Here is a 27224-nt window from a genome sequence, read left to right as displayed (position 1 = left end):
ATAGGAAAGGTTTGATTGATTTCTGAAAGTCCAGATCATTTTTGGTTTGTCTGAAGGGGATTGGAAGTTTCATTCCAAAGCATAGGTTTCTGCAAGTGGAATGCCCACCTCCCAACTGCAAGCTTCATTTATCCTGGGAATCTCACGTAGGAAATGACCCAAGGATCTCAAGGATTCTTTGTGGATAGGCAAACATTAGAGGGTTGTGAGAGTCAGTTTTTGTTTGGCTGTAGGTGTTATGAGTAAGGCAGATGGTTTTAACCTGATTCTGTCTTTGCATGATAGGCAGTGAAACCTATGCCTTACAATTGTTACAAAACCATATTCTTTTGTGGGCTGGAAACAAGCCTAAATTCAGGGAATTAAAGTACCCACCCTTACTATAACATAAGAGTATACTACAGTAGTGCAGGAATCACTTAAAGGGAAGAGTAGGAATTTCCTTTGTGCGTTGAGCAACTCAAAGCAGGGATTAATAACAGATGAAATATGATTGGCGAAGGACAGATTTTCATGAAGAATCACACTCAATGGTTAGACCTTTACCACAAGGATTGATGGGTCCCCTATGGATAAAGGCCATAAACAATTGTTCCAGTGAAATTTTGCTACCAAAAAGGAAGAGTTCTAGCTGGTCGACGTAACAGTTTAGGAAGTTAGGGTCCATACATTGGTTAACAGTGTCCAGACAATCATGTAAGTTGGGTCAGAAATCATAACTTTTTATTTTATTTCAGCTGGACCATGATCTGTGTGTCTTCCTTTTATGAAAATTCTTGGAATCCAAATGAGTTGATAAGGCAAAGCAGAGGTTGAACACAGAGATTAAATTACATCCGTTACAAGAGGCAGCCTTGCAGCACACCACATAATCATGTCACATGACAACCAAAACGTAGTCAATCTAATCAATTGTGAGAGACCAGTGAGGAAGAACCTAAAGCTATTGCAGATCATATATTTGAACCCAGATTCTAAAATCTTCTCAACAGCACCTCAACAGAGAGATACAGGACTATCATTCCACCTGTATCATCTTGAACTAGTATGGCTCTGATGCCATCTGTCACAGACACTTGCACCATTTCTGTGCCCCTCTGTTGGCAAAGGCCCATCTGACAGTCAGCCAACAGTTTTCCTTTGTAGGAAATTGGGTTAATGGCTGAGGGGGGGGGGTCAGCCCTACTGAAGCAGCAACCACAATTCTTCTCAGGGTGAAACACAAGCAAACCCCAAATCAACTTGTGGCTTAACCCTCTGGTAGCCTGGCACAGAAGCATTTAGGCTTAACATAGAGCCAATGTGTAAAGTAGTTATGCAGTACTTCAAATAGTAATACATTGACAACATGATACAAGAAAAATCACACACCAATTTAGAAAAATAGAGTAAAATTTACACCAAAACTACAAAAATCAGTCAGTAGAACCAGAGAAATGCAATTTCACATATTTATGTAAAAATAGTGCCTGAAAGAACAAAGCTGCAACTGTGGTCATCTGATCGCGCTGGACTGGGACAAAGTCACAAGTTCAGGCTCACCACAATGGAGCTCAGGGCAGATACAGCGAACAAGTTAGGCCCGCTGAGCAAAGTACCTAAAATCCTGGTTGTGGAGCATGGAGAGATCCTGTGTTGAAGAAGCATAGTGCAGCCTCAGTTTTAATGAAGCTGTGGTCTGGAATGCATCATCAATGATGCTAGTGACAGAACTTGCGATGTGAAGTCCAGCATTGGAGATGCATCATGCAGCACTGGTTCCGATAACGCTGTTGACGGGGCATGCTATGCGAGGTCCTGCATCATCCTCGAAGATGCCGTCAACAGAAACTTGCAATGTGAAGTTCTGTATTGGGGATGTATCGCACAGCAGCGATTCCGATGCAGATCTGTGAGGAGATGCATTGTGCTGCATTGGTTCTGCCGAAAAGTCGTTATCTGGGTTAGTAGAGCACCTTCAGGAGCACTTCCAAAACTCCAGAACTTGAGTGTCATCACTTGGGGCAAGGCTCACAGCAGACAGAGTCCATTTGCTGGGTCCAAGGTGATTGGAGTGTTGTGCAGCAATTTTAGCCATGTTCTGAGCACGTTGCTTTAGCTAACTAGGCCTGCAGCTGTGCACTTTATCCCATTTACATTTTATTCAGCATTGCTTTATTTTTCTAGCAATAGCTTCATTTGTGGTGCTGTTTTATTTCTCTTTATCCTATTGTTCTTTCACCTAGGAAAGCATTGTGTTCCTAGTAGGACATATAGTTCACATTGTGCTTTCTCCAAGGCTACAGTCAGATAGGGTTGCCGACAAACGTGGTATGCTGTGTCTCCAGCATTCACAGAAAAACACACACTCATACGTGGGGACCATTTCTTAAAATGTCAGCTATTTATTTTTTAACACCCCTTAGTCCCAAGCACGTTAAAGGGTGATTACAGCCAGATGACCATGACTGTTTGCTGCAAGCTTCACTACAGCTATCTGCTTAGATGACGGAGCCCTGATCAAGATGTGGACGATGTCTCTTTAGACATCAGGCCCTTTCTTCAGGTATGATGGATGATGTTCTCCCAGGGGTAAACCTGAAGCGGAGATTAGGCTTAGTATGCTGTGCTCACACGGAGGGTGTGTGAGGGACTATAGATCGACTCCCGTGAATAGACAGCATGTAGGATTGTTCTTGTGTTTTAAATTTTTAGTCACATGCCTGCTCCTATTGTCTTTTATTATTCTCGTCATTGCTGTGCATATGCTATTATGTAGGATGCAGATATTTTAATAATGGCTTATTTAAATATATTCTGCCTCTGCTGTCTTTGCCTGACTGAGATTTTAGTAACTGAGAGAACGGGATACGATCTGATGAACCACGATTCCCTGGGGAGTCTATCTTACCATTAGCTCGGTTGCCACAATTATCTCGGTCAGAGATGGGATGCTGCTAGTTAGCCGGAAACCCCAGATTAGGCTGACAGGTTTCACCTGGTGTGGAATTGTACTCACTACCCACAACCTAGGCGATCCTACCACCCAAATCCAGTATCCTCATTGCCCTAGTGAGAACCTACGTGACAGGAGCCTTTTCTGTCCCTGAGGCTTCGATCAGGAGGCCAGTCAACTAGCCCTTGGAGTCACTCTGGTGGTCATGGGTTCAAGATGCAGGTCTGGTCCTTTTTACTCAGGCAGCACAGCAACAGAGCAGCAGTCCTTTTTACAGCAGATCAGCACAGCAGTCCCTCTGAGTCTTCCACAGCTCTAGGTCTACTGAAGAGTTGGGTTTCGGGGTCCAGTAGATATACCTGTTGTCAGCTTTGAAGTAGAAGAAAGTTCTATATGCCTCCACCCTCCAAAGGTGTTTTCAAGTTCCTGCCTCCCAGCCTCAGTCATAACTTGTCTGGGGGCACCAAACACTGGTGTGAAACCCTTTGCGAGCGTGCTTAGGCACAGTCTTTCTGATGTGTAAGTGTGGTAGGTGGCAGCTCCTTCCCTTCCATCAAGTTAGAGATGGCCCATCCTGCCAACACCTATCCCTCCTTTGACTAACTGCCAGGGAGTAATACACAAAGACCAACTGCCAGCTACACCTAGTTATGTGACCCAAGTGGCAGGCACCAAATGGTTGGGACAAGTAAATGCCAACTTTCTAAAACTGCATTTTTAGAATTATGACTTAAAACCCAGCCTTACCACTAGAGAGCGTTACAGAGGGTTTTAAGTTACGTTTCATTAGACACCAAACAGTCCTTCCTGCTCCCAATTGAAAGTGATCACTTATTAAATGTAATAAGATAATCCAATGTTATTTTATGGGAGAGGAAGGCATTGCAGTAGTGAAAAACGAATTTAAGAGTTTTCACTACTAGGAAATGTAAAACTTAAAAGTACATGTCCAACTTTTTGATTAAACTGCACCCTGCCTGATGGGCGGTTTTGGACCTACACTAGGGGTGACTCATATGTATTAAAAAGGAAGGTTTGTTTTTGGGAAATGGTTTAATTTGCTAGGTCAAAATGTCAGTTTAAAACTGCACACACAGGCTACACTGACAGGCCCAGGAAAGGTTTGACAGGCAACTTAAATGGGTGGCACAATTAGTGCTACAAGCCCGCCAGTAGCATTTAATTTACCAGCCCTGGACACATGTAGTACCACTTTACTCGGACTTGTAAGAAAATCAAATGTGCAAAGTGGGTGTCAGACAATATTACCCTATTTTAGGGAAGGAGCACATGCTCTTTAGCTCTGGTTATTTGTGGTAAAGTGTATAGAGTCCTAAAACCAACAAATAAGCTTTCAGCAAAAATGGAGACATAAGGCAAAACGTTTAGAGGAAGACCACGCTAAGGCTGACAGGTCTAACAGCCTTCTTCCAGGACCATGGACAGCTGTTTACCTAAAAGCTTTTCTATTTTTTCCAAAGACTAGTAGATGTCTTATCCAAAGATTATTTTCTTATATCAGATGCACCCAGGTTGTTTTTTTATAGTAGTGTGGTGAATGCATCTTGCTTCTATGAGGCCTGCGCCAGGTAGAAGTAAGAGTTTAAGCAGCTCAGTGATCTTTCCTGTCACTAAAGGAGCAAGATTTTGAGCACCGCATGTGTGTGTAGGGGCTCGTCAGAGGAACTTAATTTCATAGAAGATAAATGTGTAGCCACTACTTCCTCTGATAGAAACCTGAAGCTGGGCCACTCTAAAGGAGTATCTTCTTGCTGCACAAAGTACAGATTTTCTACTATTACACGATCCTTTCACCTTTTAGAAAAATCCTACTGAATTACACTCACTATGCCATCAATAACACATATGTAACACTTTCAGAACTTAATAGTAGATGAGTTATTCTTCATGCACCATAGCAGATATTTTCACAGCTACTATCACTATTTCATAATCTGCATCTATCAGTATTCAATGGAATGTTGCACTTTTGGGTATTCACTCTTTGCTATGGGGGAATCTTGTGTACTTACACCTCTTGCTCAGTTTTAGTGCTTTGTGTTGTTTTACATCCGATAGCTTTCCAAACGTGGTTTCCATTTAAGGTTTTTGGACTGCCAAAGCATATCAAAATCAAGTCCATTTGATGCTAACCGGAACTTAGCGTTACAATGTAGTACCAGGGTGCACATTTTCTACATTCTGTGTGGTTGAGAGCCTGGACATGAGGCATCTTGCCCAAGGCAGCAATGCAGTTATCTTGTGTACATTCCACCCTACAAATACTGTAAAGGTATTGTATTCTAATGGATGACATAGGAATAGAACTGGCCACTAATTTAAAAGAAAATACAGGGCGCAGGTTTAAGGGGAGGTGAATTATGCCATATACAGAGAAAATATGTTTTAAGCCCTTTCCAAATACCCTTAATGTGTTTAGAAAGAACAAATTGCTACTGATTGATTGGCCTAGAAACTGAAGCACAACCTTCTCCATACGATGGAGTATTTAACACTGAAGGGAGACCCTAAGTGTAATTTTGACTTTGATGTTCGCTCTGCCCCCACGTTTAAAATGTCAGCCCCGGCCACAAAGTTTGGGGCTAGTTGCGCCCCTGACAGAGGCTGCACTATTAGTATATTTATCAAGAGCATATATTCTTGACACTTCTTCAGAAAGTAGCTGATGTCAAAAAGCAGCGTGTCCAAAAAAGTATTGAGGTACAAAGTGGGCATATGGAATTTATCACACATTCAGTCATTCCATTCAATATCCCCCTCCAGTCCAGAATAGTTTAACCCAATCCGCATCCATCCTCCTGTGACCCTCGCATCATGCTTTGTTTCCGGAATTGTCAACGGGATAACTTATATAAAAGTATTTGTGTTGTAATGCTTTACTTTCTTGTAAACAGTTGTATATCGGGTAACAGCTGGAAAATGTGAAATTAAACCAGAGAAAGGAAAGTCGGTCAAAGTAGGATTAATATTACAGAAAACGAGGCGATCATTGCAAACAGTTAAAAAGGTTTGATGAAAGATATAAAGAAAAATAGAAGGCATTCAAAGGGAGAGTAGCAGGTACTGGAGAAGCTGAAGGTAAAGCTGGGGTGACACAATAAAACAACATCACATTAATGAGATGCTATGCAAAAGGAGATACCTCAGCGCGGCGGAGGTGCCACAAATATCAGCGCTATTGGAAAGGGCAGAAAAACAAATGGAATTATTCATTCAAACCGAACTAGATATCACTTGGGAAAAAGTGATGCAGAGCCACAGTAAAGCGATTCATAATTTAAAAGACACGTGTTGGGGCAATTCGAATGAACGGTTTCAAAACTTTGGACTTTCTAAAATAACTAGGCATTTTTGAACGCATTATTTGTGAGTTATTCTTTATCTGTTTTTGCGTTTCTATGTTGTAAATCAGAAGGTTTTATTTGGCTCCCCATTTGAGTCTTCCATATTCATTGAACTAGGATCACATTTCGCAAAACTTTCCAATAGAGTTCAGCTGAATGTAACATGGGCCTGTTTGCCCCCTCTCGTGTCCAAAAGCAATTAGCCACTGTAAGTTTCAACGGGTAGGCTTGTTCTTTGCAACCCAGAGTGAATGGTGCATTGTCGACATTAAAACCTCCCCTCTTCCCTATCCCTGCCTGATCTAACCGAACTCCTTTACCCTTTATTTGTTACAATTTAGGTGACCTTTCACATCTCTGTTGCCTTCTCCACCATCAGCCATACTCACATTTTAATACACCAGAAAGGACAATTGCTGTCACGTACTGAAGCGTCACTTACCGTGAATAATTGCCCTTTGCAGGCAAGTTCTGACCCTCAGTCTTTGTCTCCACAGTGACGGCTGGGCCGACAGGTATGATGTCACAGATGGGTACCAGCGTGAAGCTGTCGGTGGGATAACCATCAAACTCCAGTCTCCCGATGTGAAATGGTTCGACGATTACTACCTGCAGCTGCGGCCCGAGACCAATCACCGAAACCCCTGGTTCCAAGAATTCTGGCAGCACAGGTTCCAGTGCAAGCTGAAAGGATATGCCCAGGAAAACCCGAAGTTCAACAAAACCTGCAACAGTAAGAAATTATACACTTTTTTTTTCTTTACAAATCCATGCAGAATTAGGATTATAATAAAAGGTTTGTTTATACTTCCCTCCACAAAAAGAGTTAGTTTAGAAAATCAAACTGAAACTTGCAGAGTTTATGTGTGTGAACATAGTTAAGAAGCAACTTTTGATTGCCAAATAGTTCGAAGCAGACAGCTAAAAGTAATATTTGGAGTAGTTATTTTTTTGGACATTGGCAGTAGTTTCCTTGTGATTTGGATCACCAGTTGATGTATATAGCTTAAGGCTTTTGGTTAACAAAAGAGTGAAAACATTGCACTGTCTAACCTTGAACCAAAATTGAATGCCAAGATTTGTTTTTAACACATCACCCTTTTTTTAAATTAAGTTGTAGAAATATTGACAGTCAATAGCTCAACCATACAAAGCAGCGTGTCTAATAAGGAGGCGTTATATTTCCTTCCTACCCTTTCCTAAAATGTAGCGCTTTTTTCTCCATCTTCAATCTAAAGTGCTAGTGACTGATGAACCAGGAGTGATGTTAATCCCTTTTAAGATTCTGTTGCTCCTTTCTGGATCTGGTAAACATGTAAAATCAACATCATATAACATTTCATAATTAAATGTACAGCAGATTAAGCTTCATAATAAAGACTGGAAGGTATTATAATGAAACTCACGAAGGTTATGCTGTTTGCTGCCTGACTCTGCCTGACTTTGGTGCCTGGAGGAAGGGGCGGGCTCTGAGCCCCTTTAAAACATTTATCGTGCTTCCGCTCTGTGGGACGTGCGCGGGCCAATGGCGGGCCCGTCCTTCGCCCGTTATCGACAGGAAGAGGCTGGGCTGGGCCCCCCCCCTAACATTTTAATTTTTATCCAGGGGTAAATTCTCTTGGAAGCTACTAAAGGAGGCGTGTGTGATTATTATTCAAAATGGGGAAAAGAAAGATCAGTCTCCAAAAGGGGGAAGGTGGGTCTAGTTCTTTGGCCCAGTCTTCTATTACCAGTTATCTATCCTCTGTAATGGGGGTTATTGAATCCGAACTGGAGCAAGTTGAAGAAAGGATCGGGCTGTTCAAAAAACTGTTCAGCAGCCCCCATTGGAACCTATTATTCATATAATCACTAATTCAAAGGAGGGATCACCTCCACTGGCTCCGTTTATTAATACTACACAGTGCGATATGCCCCCACAAATCCTACCTAAACCCCTGTTCAAAGTGTTAACTCATCCTTTGAACGCTCCCCTGCGCTTTCCCCCCCATTGAAGAAGAGGAGATCGGGTAAAAGGTCCAAGAATATAAAAAAGATGTTGGGCCCTAAAAAGAGAATTCATATTTCACTGACAATTAGTCCCAATGAATCACTTGTTTTGGTTACATCAAATGAACATCCTAAAAGCAACAATGCTTACAGTGATCCCTCTGGTGTAATAGACTCCATACTTAAATCTTTCTGTGCTACCCTTGAGGAGAAACTTATTACGGTTGTATGTCGGAACGACGCCTGCCGGAACAACGAATGCCAGAACAACGAGGTCGGAACAACGACCTCGTTGTTACCACTAATGCCTTTACCACGAATGCCTTAACAACGATTTTTCATTGTAAAGGCATTCCTGGTAAAGGCATTAGTGATAGGCATCCATTGTTCCTGCATGCGTCACCCCTGGCCCCCCCACCCCACCCCTAAAAATTACCACGCCCCCCCCTAAAACCACACCAACCCCCCACCCTTGCCCCTAAAACTACCCCCGCCCGTCCCTAAAACTGACCCCCACCCTACCCCCAAAACCTAAAACAACCCCAACCCCCACCCCATCCCTGAAACCTAAAGTACCCCCACCACTAAAACTACCCCAAGCCCCCCACCCTGCCCCTAAACCTAAACCCCCCAACCCCGCCCCTAAAATTACCCGACCCCCCAACCCACCCCCAAAACCCCAACCCCCCCACCCCTAAAACTGACCCCCACTGTACCCCCAAAACCTAAAACCCCAACCCCCACCCCATCCCTGAAACCTAAAGTACCCCAACCCCCACCCCTAAAACTACTCCGAGCCCCCCACCCTGCCCCTAAACCTAAACTACCCCAACCCCCCACCCCGCCCCTAAAATTACCCGACCCCCAACCCACCCCTAAAACCTAAAACCCCAACCCGCACCCCCGCCCCTAAACCAGAAAATACCCCGACCCCACCACCCCCGGCCCTAAACCTAAAACCCCGACCCCCCACCCCAGCCCCTAAACCAAAAAATACCCCGACCCCCCAACCCTGGCCCTAAACCTAAAAACCCGACCCCCCATCCCCCACCCCCACACCCCAAACAGAAAATACCCCGACCCCCGGCCCTAAAACTTAAAACCCAACCCCCCCACCCCACCCCCCACCCCTAAAACAGAAAATACCCCGACCCCCCACGCCCGGCCCTGAAACTTAAACCCAGAGCCCCCACCCCCGCCCCGACCCTAAACCAGAAAATACCCGACCCGGCCCTAAAACTTAAACCCAGACCCCCCACCCCCGCCCCCGGCCCAAAAACAGAAAATACCCCGACCTCCCACCCCCGGCCCTAAAACTTAAACCCCGCCCCCCGCCCCTCGCCCCTAAAACACAAAATGCCCCGGCCCCCCACCCCCGGCCCTAAAACTTAAACCCCAACCCCCCACTCCGCCCCAAAAACACAAAATACCCCAGCCCCCCACCCCCGGCCCTAAAACTTAAACCCCAACCCCCCAACCCCGCCCCACTTACCTGAATCGTTGCGTCGTCCTCCTCAGCGGACTCCCTTGTTTGTGCCTTAACCACGCATGTGCGTTGTTCAGCACATGCGTGGTTAAGGCACAAAATAACGAAGTCGTGGTTAAGGAAAGCGGTGTTCCGCTTTCGTTATCCAGGACTTCGTTGTTCGGGAGTCGGCCTTAAGGCCGTTTCCCACTTATTACCATGATTACTAAAAAAACTTGACTGTTTTTGTAACAATGTGCTTAGTACTCTTGCCCAGTTATCCAATTCGGGAGTATCAAGTGAGGGAAACGTACCTCGCCGGGATGTGGCATCAAAGGAAAATTTATCTCAAAGTTCCGGCACACTCATGGCCAAATCTTTGGCTATATCTGGCCAAGGTAATGCTGTGATCAAGCTGCCGCAAGCAATCCCAAAAGATATTATCTCCCTTGGCCCAAACCTTCCACTATCAAATAAATCCATTAATCAAGTAGATGTATTGCACTTACCTCCTGATTGTATTCCTTATGTGCTGGTGTTAACAAACGTGCCTCCTTTGGATAGTAACAAAAAAGAAGAAACCCAAGCTTTGATTAGGAAGTCTGCTCATTGGTTGAAATCTAAATTTAAGGTTAAATATCATCCAAATAATAAGATTCTTATGGCGCGTAGAGTGAAGCAGGTTGGCCACCGAAGAAATATGGATGATGGGGACTGGTGTTGTAATCAATTTTGCTAACCCGTGTTCAGTTGATCACCTTTTAGCAAATTTAGACTACTCTAACTTTTTAGATAATGGGATCCAAATACACTCCCTGTGCCATTTCAATGACCATTCCCTTTTTCCACAATGCTCTAGTGCTTTCCCTAGCAACCACAGCTTATTTCCAGCTAGGCCATTTGCGCAGGTGAATGTTCCCACTAGCAATTGTCCTTTGGCCTTTAATTTTCTTGACGAGAATGATTGACTCACGGTCATCGCAAGTCCGGGTCCAATAAATTTGTTGAGATTAATAACTGACGACGACCAAGATGAATTTATACAGGAAGAAAGAGAGACCATTTTTGATACCCTCCATTTAAAAAATACTGATAAATTGGCGTTACACTCAGGACCAAAGCCCATATCTTTGATCAGTTGGAATATTGCGGGGCTTCGATCTAAAATAAATAACCCAGACTGGACGAGTTTTATATCATCTTTTGACATAATCTGTTTACAGGAAACTTGGTCAAAAGATATGTTCCTTTTGGATGGGTATACAACTCTTTACCAGCCGGCATTAACTTCCTCAATGGGAAGAGCATGGGGAGGTCTTTTAGTGCTTGTATCCTTACAACTACCATCATTGAAGGCTTCCTTAATTTGGTCTTCACCTTATTTTATGATTGTTTTACTATCCATTAGGGGGTGTAAAGGTATTTTGATTAAACATTTTTACAACAGTGCCCCACGTGGTCTCCTTAAAGGAATGTTAGAGGACGTTGTGGATTTTATTGATTCTTCCACTGAATCACAGGATGAAGATTTAGTAGTCTTATGGGTCGGTGATTTTAATACTCCCTTATGCTGTCAGGAACATTTAGAATTGTGTGCTATTCCCACTGAAGGCAGAGAGTCGCTAATCCACTTTAATCATTTAACTGAAGGAGAAGCTCTGAACTCCTTTTTATGTAATTTTGATTTGGTTCATGTTAGGGAGAAAGTGGCACTAGACTCTTTAAAATGTTCCAACATTCACAGGGAATGCGAAGGGGAGTACTATTGACTTCATTCATATTGGCTCCCAAGATTATCATTTAATCTGTGATTTTAAAATAATCCCTCACTGTGCCAGTGACCACAATCCCTTGTGTATTAACCTAGATTTAATTATAGATCAGGTATCTAGGGATAAGGGATTGAGAAGAAACAGCACTTTTCCTACGCCTGAATTGGGACAAAATAAACCCAACGACTTTCAATCAAGAAATTATAAGATCTAGATTTGACTCCATTAACATATGTTTATCTCAGCAGTCTGACCATGATCATATAGTTCAAGAATTTGAACTATTAAGTAATGCTATTTCGCATGCCCTTGTGGTGGACAGGCCTACTATGGGTTTGCCCGCACACAGATGGTTTGATTCTGCGTGTTCAACTGCTCACAAAAAACTAAAAGATGCCCTTAAATCAGTTCCTCCTTCCCGTTTCTTAATTAAATCAGCTAGGGCTGAGTATAAGGCCACCTTGGAAAAAAGGAAATCAGAGATAAGGTCTAAGGCGAGGGAAGAGCTACAGGCTGCGTCCGATCTGAAGGATATTTCAAAATTTTGGAAGGTGGTTAATCATCCTTATTTCTCGGACAGTAACACTAAGGTTGATGATTGTCTTTTTGCAGAAGAAGTTTGGTTGAACCACTTTAGGAAAGTATTTGATCCAGATAATGACTTTTTGACCAGGGAGGATAATATTACCAACCGGATCAACACAGACCCCAATATAAATGCCATTGATATTTCATTTGATCTACATGAGATCCTTGGAGCCATTAATCGTTCAAAACAAGGGAAGGCTCCTGGCCCTGATGGTGTTCCCATCAATGTTTTCAAATCTATGCCTAATCTTTGCGGCCCCTTAGTTACAAATGTCCTACGAAGTGCTGTTATAGGTAATATAACCCCTTCTTGGAAACTGGCAACTATTATACCTATCTTTAAAAAGGGCAATAGACAAGATCCTTCCTATTACAGACCAATATCTTTGATTGACTCTACGGCCAAGATTCTGGGCAGTGTGATTTTATCCCGTCTGGTGGATTGGGTGTTAGACACAAATTTTATCTCCGATTTAATTTGGTTTTAGACCCGGTTTGGATACAGTTGAGCAAGTATTAAACTTGCATCTCATTCTTAGCAAATATGTAACTGCCAAAAGGGAGCCAATTCATATGGCTTTTATTGACTTATCCAGCGCATTTGACTTTGTAAATAGGGAGAAGTTGTGGCAAATCATGGAAACCTTGGGATGTGACGTGACTCTATTGGAGCTTATAAAGTGCCTTCATATGGATTTAAAGGTTTCAGTTCAGTTTGGCCCATCGGGACAGAGAACCGCCCGATTCCCTTTTTTAGGGGAGTAAGACAGGGATGCATTCTGGCCCCCTTTCTTTTTTTGATATATAAAAATGGGCTCTATGACTTTTTGATAAAAAATGGGAAGGATGTGCCAAAGATGGGTCAGAGATTGCTTCCAGTTTTATTATATGCAGATGATGCTGTACTTATTGCACACACTGCAAACTGTTTACAAGGCCTGTTGGACCTCTTTTTGAACTTCATGCTGGACCTTGATTTGAAAGTTAGTTATTCAAAGACATTTGTTATGACATGTGGCCCCCGAAAGACAAAACCTAAACAATTTACTATGGGGGGCAATAACATTAATAAGGTGAGGGATTTCTGTTATCTAGGTATGCATGAAGTTCTTCCATGCTTTGGAATACCCACCTTAAATTTAAGACCCAACAATTGTCAAGGAACACGGAAGCGATTTTTTGTTTTGCCCGTAAACTGGGTCATAGACCGTCCTCTCAGATTATGATGCTATATAACTCCAAGTGTGCCTCAGCAGCCCTATATGTGGCTGGTGTCTGGGGCCACATTAAAGTACCTACTCTCCAATGTATTGAGAATAAATGTATGCGCAGATTATTGATGGTACCCAAGTGTGTAGCAAACATCATTATCCACGAGGAGGTGGGTCAATGCTTTTTAGAGGACACAGTCTCTATTGCCCCCCTTTTGTTGTGGATTAGATGTTGGACAAATCCAGCGGCAAGTCTTATACAGGAATGTATTACTGAATGTATACAGTTGGCCAACTCGAACAGGATTCCCTGGCTCTCATATTTGCGATCATACTTTGATAAGCTGGGGCTTAAGTATATGTTTGAAGAACCACAACTGCTAACCACAACTGCTAGGTCCCTGCTGAAATCACGACACTCTGAGCATACCTTAGACATAAGACTTCATAGCTGTTTGAAACTGAAATCCTTAGATTCTTATACCCAGATTGTTACGGCCTTACATGTAGAACCCTATTTGACCTGGTTTTCATGTCCAAAAGTATACTCTCTTTTAACCTTTTTTAGACTGAACTTGATTTATTTTAAGGTGGCCTCACCGAATCAGTGTATCTGGCAAAAAGACTTACCACCTTGTACCTGCGATGCTAGTTCGAAGCAAAATACTTCCCACTTTTTTCTTTTTTGTTCCTTTTACGCCACCCGAGGAATGCTTTTATCTTACCTATTTTACATACATTAAGACCGATCCATTATAAGGAAGCTTTGATATATTTTCAGAAATTATCAAATGTCAAAATTTGTTTTCAGGAATTCAATTTTATTAGATCGTCTATTGCTATTAGGAATCAATATTAATATTTTTTGCAATGTATTAATCTATTTATGCTGACCTTTAAAACCTATTTCTGTTTAAAATTCTAGATTTCATATTTGGTATAAGATAGATCTTTCCATAGGGAGTAAGGTTATTGTATTATATTTTACGGTAGCTAAAACAATTCTTTGGGTTTTATATTGTATGACATTAGTTAATGTTCTGATAAGAATATTGGAATATCTGTGAAAGAGGAACTTGGACTAGATTACTTTGCCCTCTTTTTTGTAATCTATGTAAGATATGATCCTATGAGCTGTGTTTTAATCTTTTTCTGTTCGTTTGTTCACTTGGATATGTGATTTTAATTTGTACTTTTATGGCAATCGCCGAATAAAGATCTTTGACTGACTGACTATTGAAAGTTAAAACAACATTATTTATAGCAAATAAATGATTAAGACTCATTAAGATAGTCATTTGTCATTTACAAGCAAGAAGCTCAGAATAAAGTACAAATCATGAAATAGCAGAACAGAGTATAATGCAGCTCAGTAAATACGTAATAAATCAGAGAGAGATCAGACAGCTAGAGTGCCCCCTGCTAAGGATCAGGGGAAAGAGAACACAACATCCTCTGGGGACCGCTCATTTTATAGAGTGAAACGGTTAGACACTTCAGTATGAACGTGCGAAGACTCAAAGACCCCACCCAATCACATAACAGAAAGCATGATACAGTTTGAAACTGCACCCCTCCCTGGCATATAGCTACTCTTCTCTTACCCGGCAGGAGCTCCATTGTGGTGTGCTTCCTGTAAGCCTTTGGCCCACCCTTCACTATCCCTAAAGAGCAATAAGTAGAGCCCACTCATCTCGCCAATAGCTCCCCCAAAATGTGCACCCATTATTCACTGATGTCTGTATACTCCCAAACCAGATGTAAAAGGTCCGCATTGTGAACAGTACACCTCATGCACTCCCAAACTGGCTCAAGTTTAACTATTGTCTCCAGTGTGTAGTGCACTCAGCATATGAGCTTATGATGTATAGTTCTATGTCTTCCATTGGGGTATACATTCAGGGTCTGTTCCCAGAAATATGCCCACAGTCAGGTGGTTTGTTATGTACCGATTAGACCCTGGGACCACCCTCTTTTGCCTGGTTTCGACTGACCTTCATATCTTTGAGTACTTTGATATACATTTTAGTAATCAGTCCAGTCAGTTATGGTTTTGATAAGCTCATTCTTAATAAACCACCATTCCTCGGCTCCACAGGTGACAAAAGAAACGATTTGTGTATGGATTAACGTGAATAGTGTATCCACTGAGGTATGGAGGGCACTGGTTTCAGATACATATATGCTAATACATTTACTGTATATAAATAAGTCTCCCAGAGTGTACAGTTGCCATTTCCTCATTGTCTGTTGTTCACATTTCACTTCAATACAAGGATTGTTGCTTAGCGGAAATTGTGGTGAATTCATCATCTCTCATTTCTGCAAGTCTAGGCCATGCCCATGCTATATAATCCAGTGCGTGTATCTCCCTGCAAGGCCTATGGGTTTTCTTCATTACCACTTTGTTCAGTGGGCAAGGGTCTACCAACCCTTTTTCAAACTCATTGTGTGGTACTTGTCTAACATGAAACCAATGATGCACAAATTGGGCCTAGGAAACCAAATAATACCTAGGTGTGACAAAACCCCTAGTTTCAGATGGTAGTTGCAGCATGCTCTAACTTACTCTGGGATACTTAGCCACACAAGTTAGTCTCTTCAACAGAGACTAACTTGTAAAAAACGGTTTAGTTATATGGGAATGTTTTGGAATAGTTAAAGCAGATTAGGTAGCAGATCCATTTTCATGATGCCTATTCCCTCGATTTATGATAATTTCAGTCTATTCATTTGTTCATTTTGAGCAAATACAGCATTTAGACATCTATCAAACTCTTCTCTTAACATGATCTCCATATCTCAGTGGTCTTGAATGCTCGAATACCTGCATAGTTTTTCCAACTATTGTATAGGATATTCCAGTTCAGGTTTCAATGAGACTCTAGTGAATTATTAACATTATTGTTTTGGTTCAGTAATTGGTTATTCATGACCATCTCCCAAACATGATGATATATCTAATGATGGAGTTTAGACTGACCTCATGATTCTTCACTAATATCATATCGTCCACATATAGAGGCAGCAGAATCCTCCAGGAGCCAAATTTTATATCTCATGTATGGTGAAACCCTCTAAGTAGGGTGGCCAGGTGCTCAATCACCAAGGCAAAGAAGATACAGAATAGGGGACACCCCTTTCGCATACCTCTTTTTATTTGTATTGGGAACTATATCTAATTATTAATTTATTAATTTTGCATTTTGCAACTGTTGAGTGTACAGCAATTCGATCCATTCTAACATGTCGATTCCCAGCCCAACTCTATATAAGACAGCCTGCAGGAATAGCTGTTCCAATGATTCAAAGGCTTTAGTTTCATACAGAGTGATCCAGGCCATACATTGGTTGTCCAAGTCTACTAGCCGATATTTCAGCAAGAATTTTAGTGTCCCTATTTATTGGTAATAGTGGCCCATGTTAGTCACAGGGGTTCCCTGGGCTCTGGCTAATCTGCAGTTTAATGCCACTAAGAGTGACACATAAAAATAATAAAATTCCTTCTAACTCCGAAAATGTGTTGTGTAAGTCCACAGAGATAGGTGCTCAATACGTAAAAAAATTGCACACTACATATTTGTTATAGTGAGACTTTACATTCACTAAATCTGCAAATTATGTCTCTCTGTATAGGTTCTTTCAGATTCTCCATGAGCAAATTTAAGGTAAAGATAAACCCTTCATTTTTACCATCACTTGCGAAAATAGTACTAGCAAAATTATTTCCGCTTAATTCCTGCCTAATTATAATGTAATTTATTGGTGAAAATAGATTTTTATAAAGTTATTGAAAAGAGTGAGTTTATAAAAATATATTTGTGCTGCCTGAAACAAAACTGGCTTATAACTAATAGTGCTGCACATGGAGTTCCAGAGGCCCAGATCACATTCCTGGCTGTGGTTAATGCTCTACGCTCTACAGAATATTGACATGGCTTCTGGAATCAGGATGGCTCTAGTATTGTCATTAAGTAGCCATTTAACAGGAATTAACCAACTTAGTGTGTCACAGGAGCAACTGTCTAAACATAGGACAGCCTTTGTATTACCTCTTTCGACTTGGAAATGTCATAGTGGGCTGACAGTATCAGCACCTATTCATCCTAGGGCCCAACTAGACTTTCTGGCTCTAGTCGCTGCTGGGGGATACAATTCGTAACCCACTCAGATGGGAGAGACCTAAAATAATAGAGAAGTGGTTTATGGAGAGCCAGAGCACCTTCTGATAGAAGATGGGTTAGCCATCTTTGATTTAGGATTCCTGCTAAATTCCACAGCAAAATGAGGAAATAGTACTGTAAAAGGAAGCAGACATAGGGAGAAAAAGTAAATGAGTGCGTGGAAAGAATCTTCAATCACTTGCTAGTGTGCAAGATAAGACTGGCACCTCAACCACCACCTCCTCTGAACACTTCTGAACCGGGGAAGAATACCTGAAGAAGAAGGCTGTACCGGAAGAAAGAATTCTCCTGGACTCCTACTGGCACCCAGAAAATGGAATTGCTCTCTAAGGCTCAAATGTCTTGCCAACTGTTTGCTTGACCTAGGGACACAGAGAGCAGGAAGATTCCTGACTCCAAGAAGGCATAGCTGACAACTATGGACCCAGTAGGGGCCCTGGCTGTAGAGAGCCCTGGTGCCTAAAAGCGTGTCCTAAGGGCCTGAGAGCAGCAGAAGTGACCAGGAGGACATGCCATGCATTTGGAGAAAGGTGAGACTGTTCAACCTTTCGAGACTGATAAGTGTGGCTGTGGTTTGCCTAGGAAGGTCAGACCCTAGACTGGCAAGAAACCTGGGTTTTCACATTCTGAACATTTTGCTTTACTGACAATTAGTTAGGTGGACTTTGTTGCAAAGGTGTTCAGCCTTGTGAAGCCCTGCCAGGCTACAATTTCTAATTTCCCTGGCTAAAGGATTTTGAGAACCAAAAAAGTAACTATTTTCAAAGATAAACTATCAACATTCCCAAATCCATCCACCAATACATGAATCTTTTTATCATTCTGATGCACAGATTCTTCAATCGTCTAAAGAGCATGACTATATCAACATTCAATGGCAAATGTTTGAAAAATAATTGTTTATATTTACTTTCACTTTGATGGCCAGGCAATAGCAATTTCATCTGTTACTTTGTCTTCATGATGAAGAAAACAACTTCACTAGTACTGCTGCAGCCCTCCTCACCCATGTACAGATGTCTGAATCTGAGAAAATCTGAAGACTGTGGGCAGAGGAGGAAAAAGCTCATACTTCCATACAGATTTTTCCTGTCCCAACATCTGGGAACTCCCTCCACGTGGGTTGGACCTGGCCCTGTCTGCAGGGTCATCCCCACACCTTTCTACCTTCCTTCCCTTTTTTCTGACCTTGTTTTTATTGGTCTAAGGACTCTGGGCATTTTACCACTGCTAATCAGTGCTAAAGTAAATGTGCTCTGCTAAAACATGGTAACATTGGCTTATCCTCAACTGGCGTATTTAATTTACTTATAAGTCCCTCGTAAAGTGCACTACATGAGCCTAGTCCCTGTAAATCCAATGCTACTAGTGGGGTTGCAGCACTGATTGTGACACCCACCTCAGTAGCCCTTTAAACATGACTCAGGCCTGCCATTGCAGAGCCTGTGTGTGCAGTTTTTAACTGCCATGTCAACCTGGCAAGTTAATCCTCTTTGCAGGACCAAGCCGCCCTTTTTAATACATATAAGTCACCCCCTAAGGTAGGCCCTGGACAGCACCTAAGGCAGAGTGCAATGTATTTGAAAAGTTGAACATGTACTTTTAATTTTTACATTTCCAGGTAGTGAAAAACTCTTAACATAGTTTTTCAGTAATGCAAGTACTATCTCTCCCATAGGTTAACAATGGGATTACCTTGTTAATTTTTATGTGTGTAATTTCCAATTGGGAAGAGTTGGGACCCCCAAGGTTGGTGTCTCCGGAACCACAATTTCAAATCACAGCTGATTTTGAAGTTGAATTTTAAATTGCAATTCTAAAAATGCCACTTTGGGAAAGTTGGCATTTTCTTACCTTAAGTCATCTAGTGCCTTCTGCATATCTCTGAATACATGTCCGGATGGGTGACACCTGTACATTCCCTCCAGACAGCCACCCACAAAGGAAGCATAGGTGTGACTGAGTGGCCATTTGCTTGTTGAGAGGGCATCCTGGGCAGGATGGGAGGGAGAAACGGACACTTACACCTGAATGAGCCGTGTCTGGACCCCACACAAAGGGCTGCATAACCCTCTGTCTTGAGTCTGGAGCCAGGGGATGGAGGACATGGACTCTGTGCCTATTAGAAGCCTCTTTTTGAAATCTCTCCTACTTCAAAGTCACAACTGGGCTATAAGAACTGGTCTTTTGTCCCCACCAAATCAGTACACTTCTGAACCTGAGACATTCTGCCAGGAAGAAGGACTGCTGTGTTAAAGGGACTGTCACTCTGCTGGACTTTGAAGGACTCCTGTTCTACTGTGCCTGCCTTGCTGCCCTCGTTGCCCGGAAGTGGAAAGGACTGGATCTTCATCTCTACATCCCCAGAACCAAAGTGACTCCGAGGGCTTTCTGGCTTGCCGCCTGTTCTGAAGCCTCAGGGACATGAAAGACTTTACTTCATCCTGCAACAGCACCTGGACTTTGCTTGTTGCAAGTCTTGCACTGCCAAGTGGTGCCAATCCCATCCTGGACCCTTGAAGGTGGGTCTAAAGTGCTGTAACTGTAAAATCCATTTATCGCTATCGTCGCGCCGGTCAGAACCGATGAAGCTCCCCTTGATGCCGATGATCTCCGCTGCTGCTGAGAACAAAGACATCGGATCGCGGGCTCTGGGGGTGAACAACAATGCAACGCCTTCATCAAGAAGGGTTTCACAATGATACATCTCCAACTGCGCAGATCGGAACCGAAGCATAGCCTGCACCTGAAGGGATCAACACTGGCACATCGGCTCCTCTGCTCCTCGCATCGGTCTTTGACATTGACGCATTCCTCCATCAAAAGCACTTTTTCACTGGGACAAGGTTGGTCAATGTATCCAACCCATGCTCCATCGCAGTTGGCCTGAACTTTTAGAGTTGACCCAGTTAAGAGCAATAAGATAGCACGGTTGCGGCTTCATGTTTCTAAGCACTATATTTGCCGATATTCTTTTAAAAATCTGGTCTTCTTTTGATCATTAAATGAAGTTCTATACTTCTAAATTGGTATCTTCTATGTGGTATCTTATGTGTGGTGTTTTCACTATACTTCTGTTTGAAGTGCTTCACAAATACTGTATACATTGCCTCCTAAGTGAAGCCTGCCTGATGTGTGCCAAGCTATCAAAGGGTGAGCACAGGTTAATTTATGGTGTGTATCTGAATTACACTGACTGGGATTGTAGTTCCTGCTTGGACAGGGTGCATATCTGTGCCAACCAGAAACCCAATTTCTAACAACATGTATGTGGGCCTGCGTGGCCTTCCATGACACAGTGGTAGCAAGAGAATCTCTGGTCGCCACAGAAGCAACAGAGACGCTGTCAAGGGCCTGCTGTAAAGACTGAAAAACTAGTCGGCCTGTCTTCAATAGTGACATTTTATTCATGTTGGGGCTCTTCAGCCAGGTAGAATCTCCCTTCACTCCCCGTTGCTGACATGCAATGGCCCTTCACCACAGGAGCTGTTGAAATCCCCTGGATGCACTGTTATGAACAGATAAATTCAAAACAACACAAATGCAGGTATAGGTTTAGATGACATTAAAAGAGAAGCACTAATGTGATATGCTACAGCCCATAACTTATTTAAATAATGTCATACATGGCCATAGAAAATACAGAAGCTATTGTGAAGTGGTAAGGTGAGATGACGTGATCTGTGGTGACAGGTTAGTGCCTGCTTTCTTTTTCCGCAGTGGGACAGCAACATGAAAAGTGGTCATGGGCCTGGTGCACAAAAAAATGTTGCATTCACAAAACCACACCAAGCCTCAATTTCCAATACACACATTTCATTCTTATTCAAAATAAACACTACCAATTTAGTGCAGCATTGATACCATGAGAAGGCCTCTGAAGGAGGAAATCATACGGAATGCATCACTGCAATTTGGTGAAAGGCAGTTTAGCTTCACCACTCCTTAATGAGGGTAACTGGGGGTCTCACGAAGCCATCGGCTACAACCTAGGGTTAATCTCTTATAGTTATCCTCAATTCTTGTTAAGTCATTTAATCAAAAAGCTGTCATGGTTGCATCTGCTAAAGTGTATACTCAGTGGGTTCTATCAAGGTCCTCACCACCCATCTCCGAAGGGTGCAGACTTCATCAGTTGTAAAGATTTGAGACATTATAAGGTGTAAGAACATTACACTTATATTCTTCGTTTGACTCCAATAGCCCCAAGATGTCATCCAGATTCAGTATTTTTTTTACTGTGTATTATATTGTTTGTGGAGATTGTATGCCTTCAGAGGGCTTTCAGTCTGCTGAATAAACTTGTTACAGGAAACTCCTACAGGTTTTCAGGCATTTACAACATTCAGCAGATTCAAATAAAGTGGCTAGTCCCTGTCTTTCCCAAGTGCAAATTCTCACTAACAACTTACAAACAGAGTAAAGGAGTACATTTGACTACATTAGTCCTTTACAGGTGACCTATTCATTTTGATGGGCTGGTAAACAATATAAGTATAAGTAACAGACCCTTTATTCCTTTACCCCTCTTAGCAAGCTTCTGTTATCTATCATCGGGTTTGGAAGAGAAGATGTGGGTGTTCTTGGAATTCCATCCCAAGCAGAATTTCCACAGAAAATTATATTCTGCCCAAGATTTGGGTATGTCACTGTGCTGTCTAGCCAACCTTGTATCGAAGACATAATACTAAATATTTGGAAAATATTTGGCCAAATTTAATGGGGCAGAACAAAATGTCAACGTGTCCTAACATTAATCAGTCACATTTGAAAAATATTCCTATCTAAGCCCATCTCACCACAGACACTAATGTAATAGCTGCCATAGTTTATTTTGTTCATCAACCTTATTTTGGTTTAAAAAAATCTATATAAGCAAAGCATAAAACAATGCAAGTTTAAGAACAGAAAAAACAAATACCAACTGTTTTGATAATATATCAGAAATATTTACAAAATAATATACAGTTTGAGCACGTCTGCCTATCTTTTGCTATAATTTTAAAACAATTAGGATCACAAAGTGCATGTGCAACAATGGTAAAAGCTGGAAAATGTTTGCCAGTAGATTTTTTTTTTTTTTTGATAAACAGGTTTTATTTAAATTTGTGTAAAAGTACAAAGAAAGCATGATGCCATTCAATAGAAGATAAGGGAATATGAGGGTCCATGTATTTAAACGCAATCCCAGTCCATCTACCTCCTACCCCACAGTTCAATCATCAACAGCAGGGACATCATCCAATTTAGCAGATAGTCCATAGTACTCCCACCATTTTTGAGAATTTGTAATATTTAGGAACAGACCTTGTGACCTAATACCTATAAAAAGCAGGTACAGATGACAATCTGGAACAACAAAAAGAAAAATAACAATTATAAGGAAGCACAAATTTTAGCCCCTTTTGTAAGAAGCCTGAAATGCATAAACAGAGTGAAGAAAATGCATAACTGGTGCAGACGGAAGGCACAGTTGAACGGTGAGGCTTAGGGAGGGGTATCAGAGTGTTTGTCAAGTTTCTATGATCTGATTCTCCAGGGCCAGAGTAGATATCTAGAAGTGGCAAAATCAAGGTGTTCCATAGTGTCATACCTCATGAGCTTAGCAGCCTCCCAAAAGTGGGTTAGGCCTAATAGCCTACAAATAGGGGCAATCCGCCTTTTTCTTTAGATCAAATATTCTGGGCAAAAGAATAGAAAGTGATCTTCTGAATTGGGGATCAACAGGCAGAAGGGACATTTAAGGGGAAGATTGCCCGATCTAAATCTGATATATAGGTTTCTGGCATAACTAGAACTGATCCTGTTAGTAAGAGTGCCTTAAAAGATTTCTTTGTCCCCTTTGTTGCCTTATGGTCCCTAATCTTTAGTGCTTTAAGCAGTTCTTCTTCAGCTGCTCCACATCCTTGGGTGAAACAGCTAGGTTGAATACTGGGGGCGTGGCCCCTCCGTCCTTCTTTGATGAAATGTTGTTTCAATTAAGCTGGCAACTCACTGTGTAGGCCAACAAAACCAGCAGAGTTTTTGTGCATTAGTTCAGGAGGGCTCAGAAGTTTTAGAAAGATCTGATAGATGGAGTTCAGTGCTGAGTTGTTAGAAATACTAGCCCATTTTACATTCTAATGATTATTGACTAGAGTGATAGAATTTAGAAGCATATCTTGATTTATTGGGGTGTTCATGAAAAGGATATGTTGTAACTGAGCACAAAGGTATTCATGTTCGCTATCCGCTTTCACACCACCTCCATGTAGTCTACATGGGATCCTGATGTCTAAAAATATGTAATTGATGTTACTAGAGTTCAGGCCTCTTCTAAAGTTGGGTTTGCTGGAGGTATCAGAGACTGTGTGGTCATTTAGGGCCAGATGTGCGAAAGCATTTTGCATTCGCAAACGGTGCGAATGCCCGTTTGCGAATGCAAAATGCCAGTTCAGAATGTATGAAATACATTCTGAACGCAATTTTAAGGAATCGCTAAAATAGCGACTCCTTAAAATTGCAACCCTGTTTAGAGAGTCGCAAATTGCGACTCTCTAAATTAGAAATCGCAAATAAGGATTCCTTATTTGCGATTTCTTAGCACATGTATGAAGCAATTCCTAAATGCGATTTTGGCATTTAGGAATCGCTAATTACCACCAAGTTGAACTTGGTAGTAACCATGTGCAATATTTAAAAATGCATTTAAAATGCATTTTTAAATTGTACATGTGAGGCACACATGCCCTTTTGGCATGTGTGCACCTTACATGTCCCCCAAAAAAAATTTGGGGTGCAGCAGAGGGGGCCATAGCCCCCCAGCACCCTGTGGTTTTGCATTTCTAAAATTGCGATTTCTGGTTCAGAAATCGCAATTTTGGAAATGCAAATAATTCGCAGATATGGGCTAACAGGCCCATAGCTGCGAATGGGGCCGGTATCGCAATTTGCGATTCGGTAATAGCATATGCGATTTTTAAGAAATCGCTATTACTGAATCGCAAATGTGATACATGGCACTTTGCGAGTCGGAAATAGCGATTTCTTAAAAATCGCTATTTCCGAATCGCAAAGGGCTGTGATGATACATCTGGCCCTTAATGCCCTAAGCCTGTGTATTACCAGAATATCAGTAAATTGCACAGCAACCCTTGTCTTCTTATACCAGGGGTTGGCTGTAAGAGCAGACCCACCACTTACCACGTCCTCCTCACTAGCTATGGTTCCCCAAGCCTGATTGTTGTATTACAGTCACCAGCAACTATTTTAGGACAAGAAGGGTGAAGCTGATCAAGCACTAAAGACAATTGGTCTATATGGCCCATTTGGGAGTTGTCTGGTAGAGAGCCAAAAAAGATATTAATATTGCCGATCTGTGTGGTCTTAGGGGGACTGCCACAAATAATTACAATACACAGAATATCTTTGCAGAAAGTAGGGATACTCTTGACGTTGTTGAACACCATTCTTAACCAAATTAGCAGCCAACCAGAAGCTCTACCTGCCTTTGAGGGTGTAGCATTTGATGAAAAAGATAAATATCCTGTTTTAACTAAGTGTTCAGTTACCCAGGTTTCTTGTAAAAGGATAATATGATGTCACTTCATAAATGACCCCTACTCAGGATTTAACTTAGCTCTTATCCATGCAATGTTCTATGACAATAAATTGATGGGCTCTTCTGTACAGGTACTCAATGTCATGATGGATTTGGTGGAAACTCTATAATCAATCAATCAATCATGGTCTTGCATTGTGCCCTACTCACCAATAGGGTCTCAAGGCGCTGAAGGGGTGACCTCAAAGAGCAGTCAAAGACCCATGTCTTGAGGTCCTTCCTGAACTGAGGCAGCGATGGCGACTGTCCGAGGTGTGGTGGTAAGATGTTCCAGCTTTTTGCTGCCAGGTATGAAAACGATCTTACTCCAGCCGAGAACTTCTTTATTCGGGGTATATTGGTGAGTGACTGTTGGGACGAGTGGACGGGTCGGGGAGGGGAGTACCAGTTGATGCGTTTGTTGAGGTAGTTGGGTCCATCGTCGTGGAGGGCTCTGTAGGCATGTATAAGGAGTTTGAAGTTGATCCTCTTCTCAGCTGTGAGCCAGTGGAGGTTCTTCCAGTGTTCTGTGATGTGTTCTCGGCAGGGGTGGTCTAAGACTAGTCTGACTGCGGTGTTCTGGATCTGTTGTAGCTGTTGTTCCGGCTTCTCTTGGAGGTTCCAGCATAGTCTGCTTGTGATAAGGGTGTGTGTCACGGTTTTCCGGCAGTCACTTGGTATCCATCTGACGATCTTTCATAGGAGTCGGAGGGTGTAAAAGCAGTTGGAGGCGACAGAGTTGACCTGCCTGGTCATGGTGAACATTGAGTGGAGGCGTGCGTGGTCCGTGGGAGTGGGAGTTTTGCTGAGTGTTGAGAGCCACCATGAGTCTCCCCAGGCTGACGGTGAGGGTACTGGGACAAAGGATCTCAGTTTTGTTTGAGTTCAGCTTAAGGCAGCTTTCCCTCATCCAGGTGGCTACTGCTTCCATCCCGTCTCTGAAATTCTTCCTGGCTGTTGATAAGTTCTCGGTCAATGAGATGATCAGTTGGGTGTCATCAGCGTAGGAGACGATATTCATCCCATAGTTTCTGACAATGGGGGCAAGTGGGATCATGCAGATATTGAATAGCGTGGGGCTCAGCAATGATCCTTGGGGTACAGCTGACTGGTGAGGTGGGAGTCTGACTTTCTAGGTTCTGCCTGTCAGGAAGGAGAGAATCCATTGAAGGGCCATTCCTCGTATGCCTTCTGAGTGGAGTCTGGTGCATAGTGTACGGTAGGATACTGTATTGAAGGCGGCTGAGAGGTCAACTAGGATGAGGGCTGATTTCTGTCCTTGGTCGAGGAGTGAGCGAATGTCATCTGTAGCTGCAAGCAGGGAGGTTTTGGGGCTCTGGTTGGATCTGAATCCTGATTGGGAGACGTCCAGGATGTTGTTGTCCTCGATGTGTTGACATAGCTGAGTGTTGATTGCTTTCTCATAGAGACTTTAGCTGGGAGGAGTAGAAGTGAGATGGGGCAGTAGTTCTTGAGGTTGGTTGGGTCGGCTGTGGGTTTCTTTAGAAGAGGGTGAATCTCGGCATGCTTCCAGTCTTGGGGGAAGGTTGCTGCTTCTAGGGAGCAGTTGATGGTCTTGCAGAGTTCTGGTGCAATCGCAACCCTGGCCTTGTTGAAATTGTAGTGTGGGCAGGGGTCAATCGGGACTCCGGAGTGGACACTGCTCATGGTGGAGAGGTTGTCATCAGTTATGAGGGGGTGCAGGTGTGCAGGAGTGGAGGGGGTTCGGCTGATCCTGGCGGTCCCCTCTAAACTTGGGTAAACCTGAGGAGAGGATTCATTGCCTCTAGATTTCATACCTGACACCTCAAGAGTATATAGTTCCTTTTGACAATGTTGCAAGAGGTCTTTAGTCACTTAAAGTAGTCATTCTACTGCGGATAGATCATTAAAAGAGATAGAACAGTAGAAAGTTTTGCACAGTCGAGGTATTGCTTTGTGCTGCTGATGTGTGCTAGCACTGGGGAGCACTGCAGGAGGTTTACCTTTAATGTTATATTGGAGCCAATGTTAAGCCTTAATCTATGCTCTAGAACAATTAGTCCTTCTACAAGAGCAAAACAGACTTTCATATCGTCAGAAGATATGTACTTATTGGTGTAAGTGAATACATCAAGAAGATCCCCCATGATTATC

At 42.5% G+C, this 27224-nt stretch overlaps 1 protein-coding gene across 4 annotated transcripts in view; it reads left to right on the top strand.

Moving 5' to 3' along the window:
• Positions 1 to 27224, top strand: part of GRM5 (glutamate metabotropic receptor 5) — a 1150672-nt gene that overhangs the window by 693989 nt on the left and 429459 nt on the right. For all 4 annotated transcript variants that reach the window (XM_069204006.1, XM_069204004.1, XM_069204003.1 and 1 more), the window contains exon 4: positions 6798 to 7033. In XM_069204006.1, coding sequence (XP_069060107.1) covers positions 6798 to 7033 — 236 coding nt within the window. The remainder of the gene's footprint in view (positions 1 to 6797; positions 7034 to 27224) is intronic.

Source organism: Pleurodeles waltl, chromosome 8 (genome assembly GCF_031143425.1).
Source record: "Pleurodeles waltl isolate 20211129_DDA chromosome 8, aPleWal1.hap1.20221129, whole genome shotgun sequence".
NCBI lineage: Eukaryota > Metazoa > Chordata > Amphibia > Caudata > Salamandridae > Pleurodeles > Pleurodeles waltl.
This window is presented reverse-complemented; position numbering and strand designations above follow the sequence as displayed.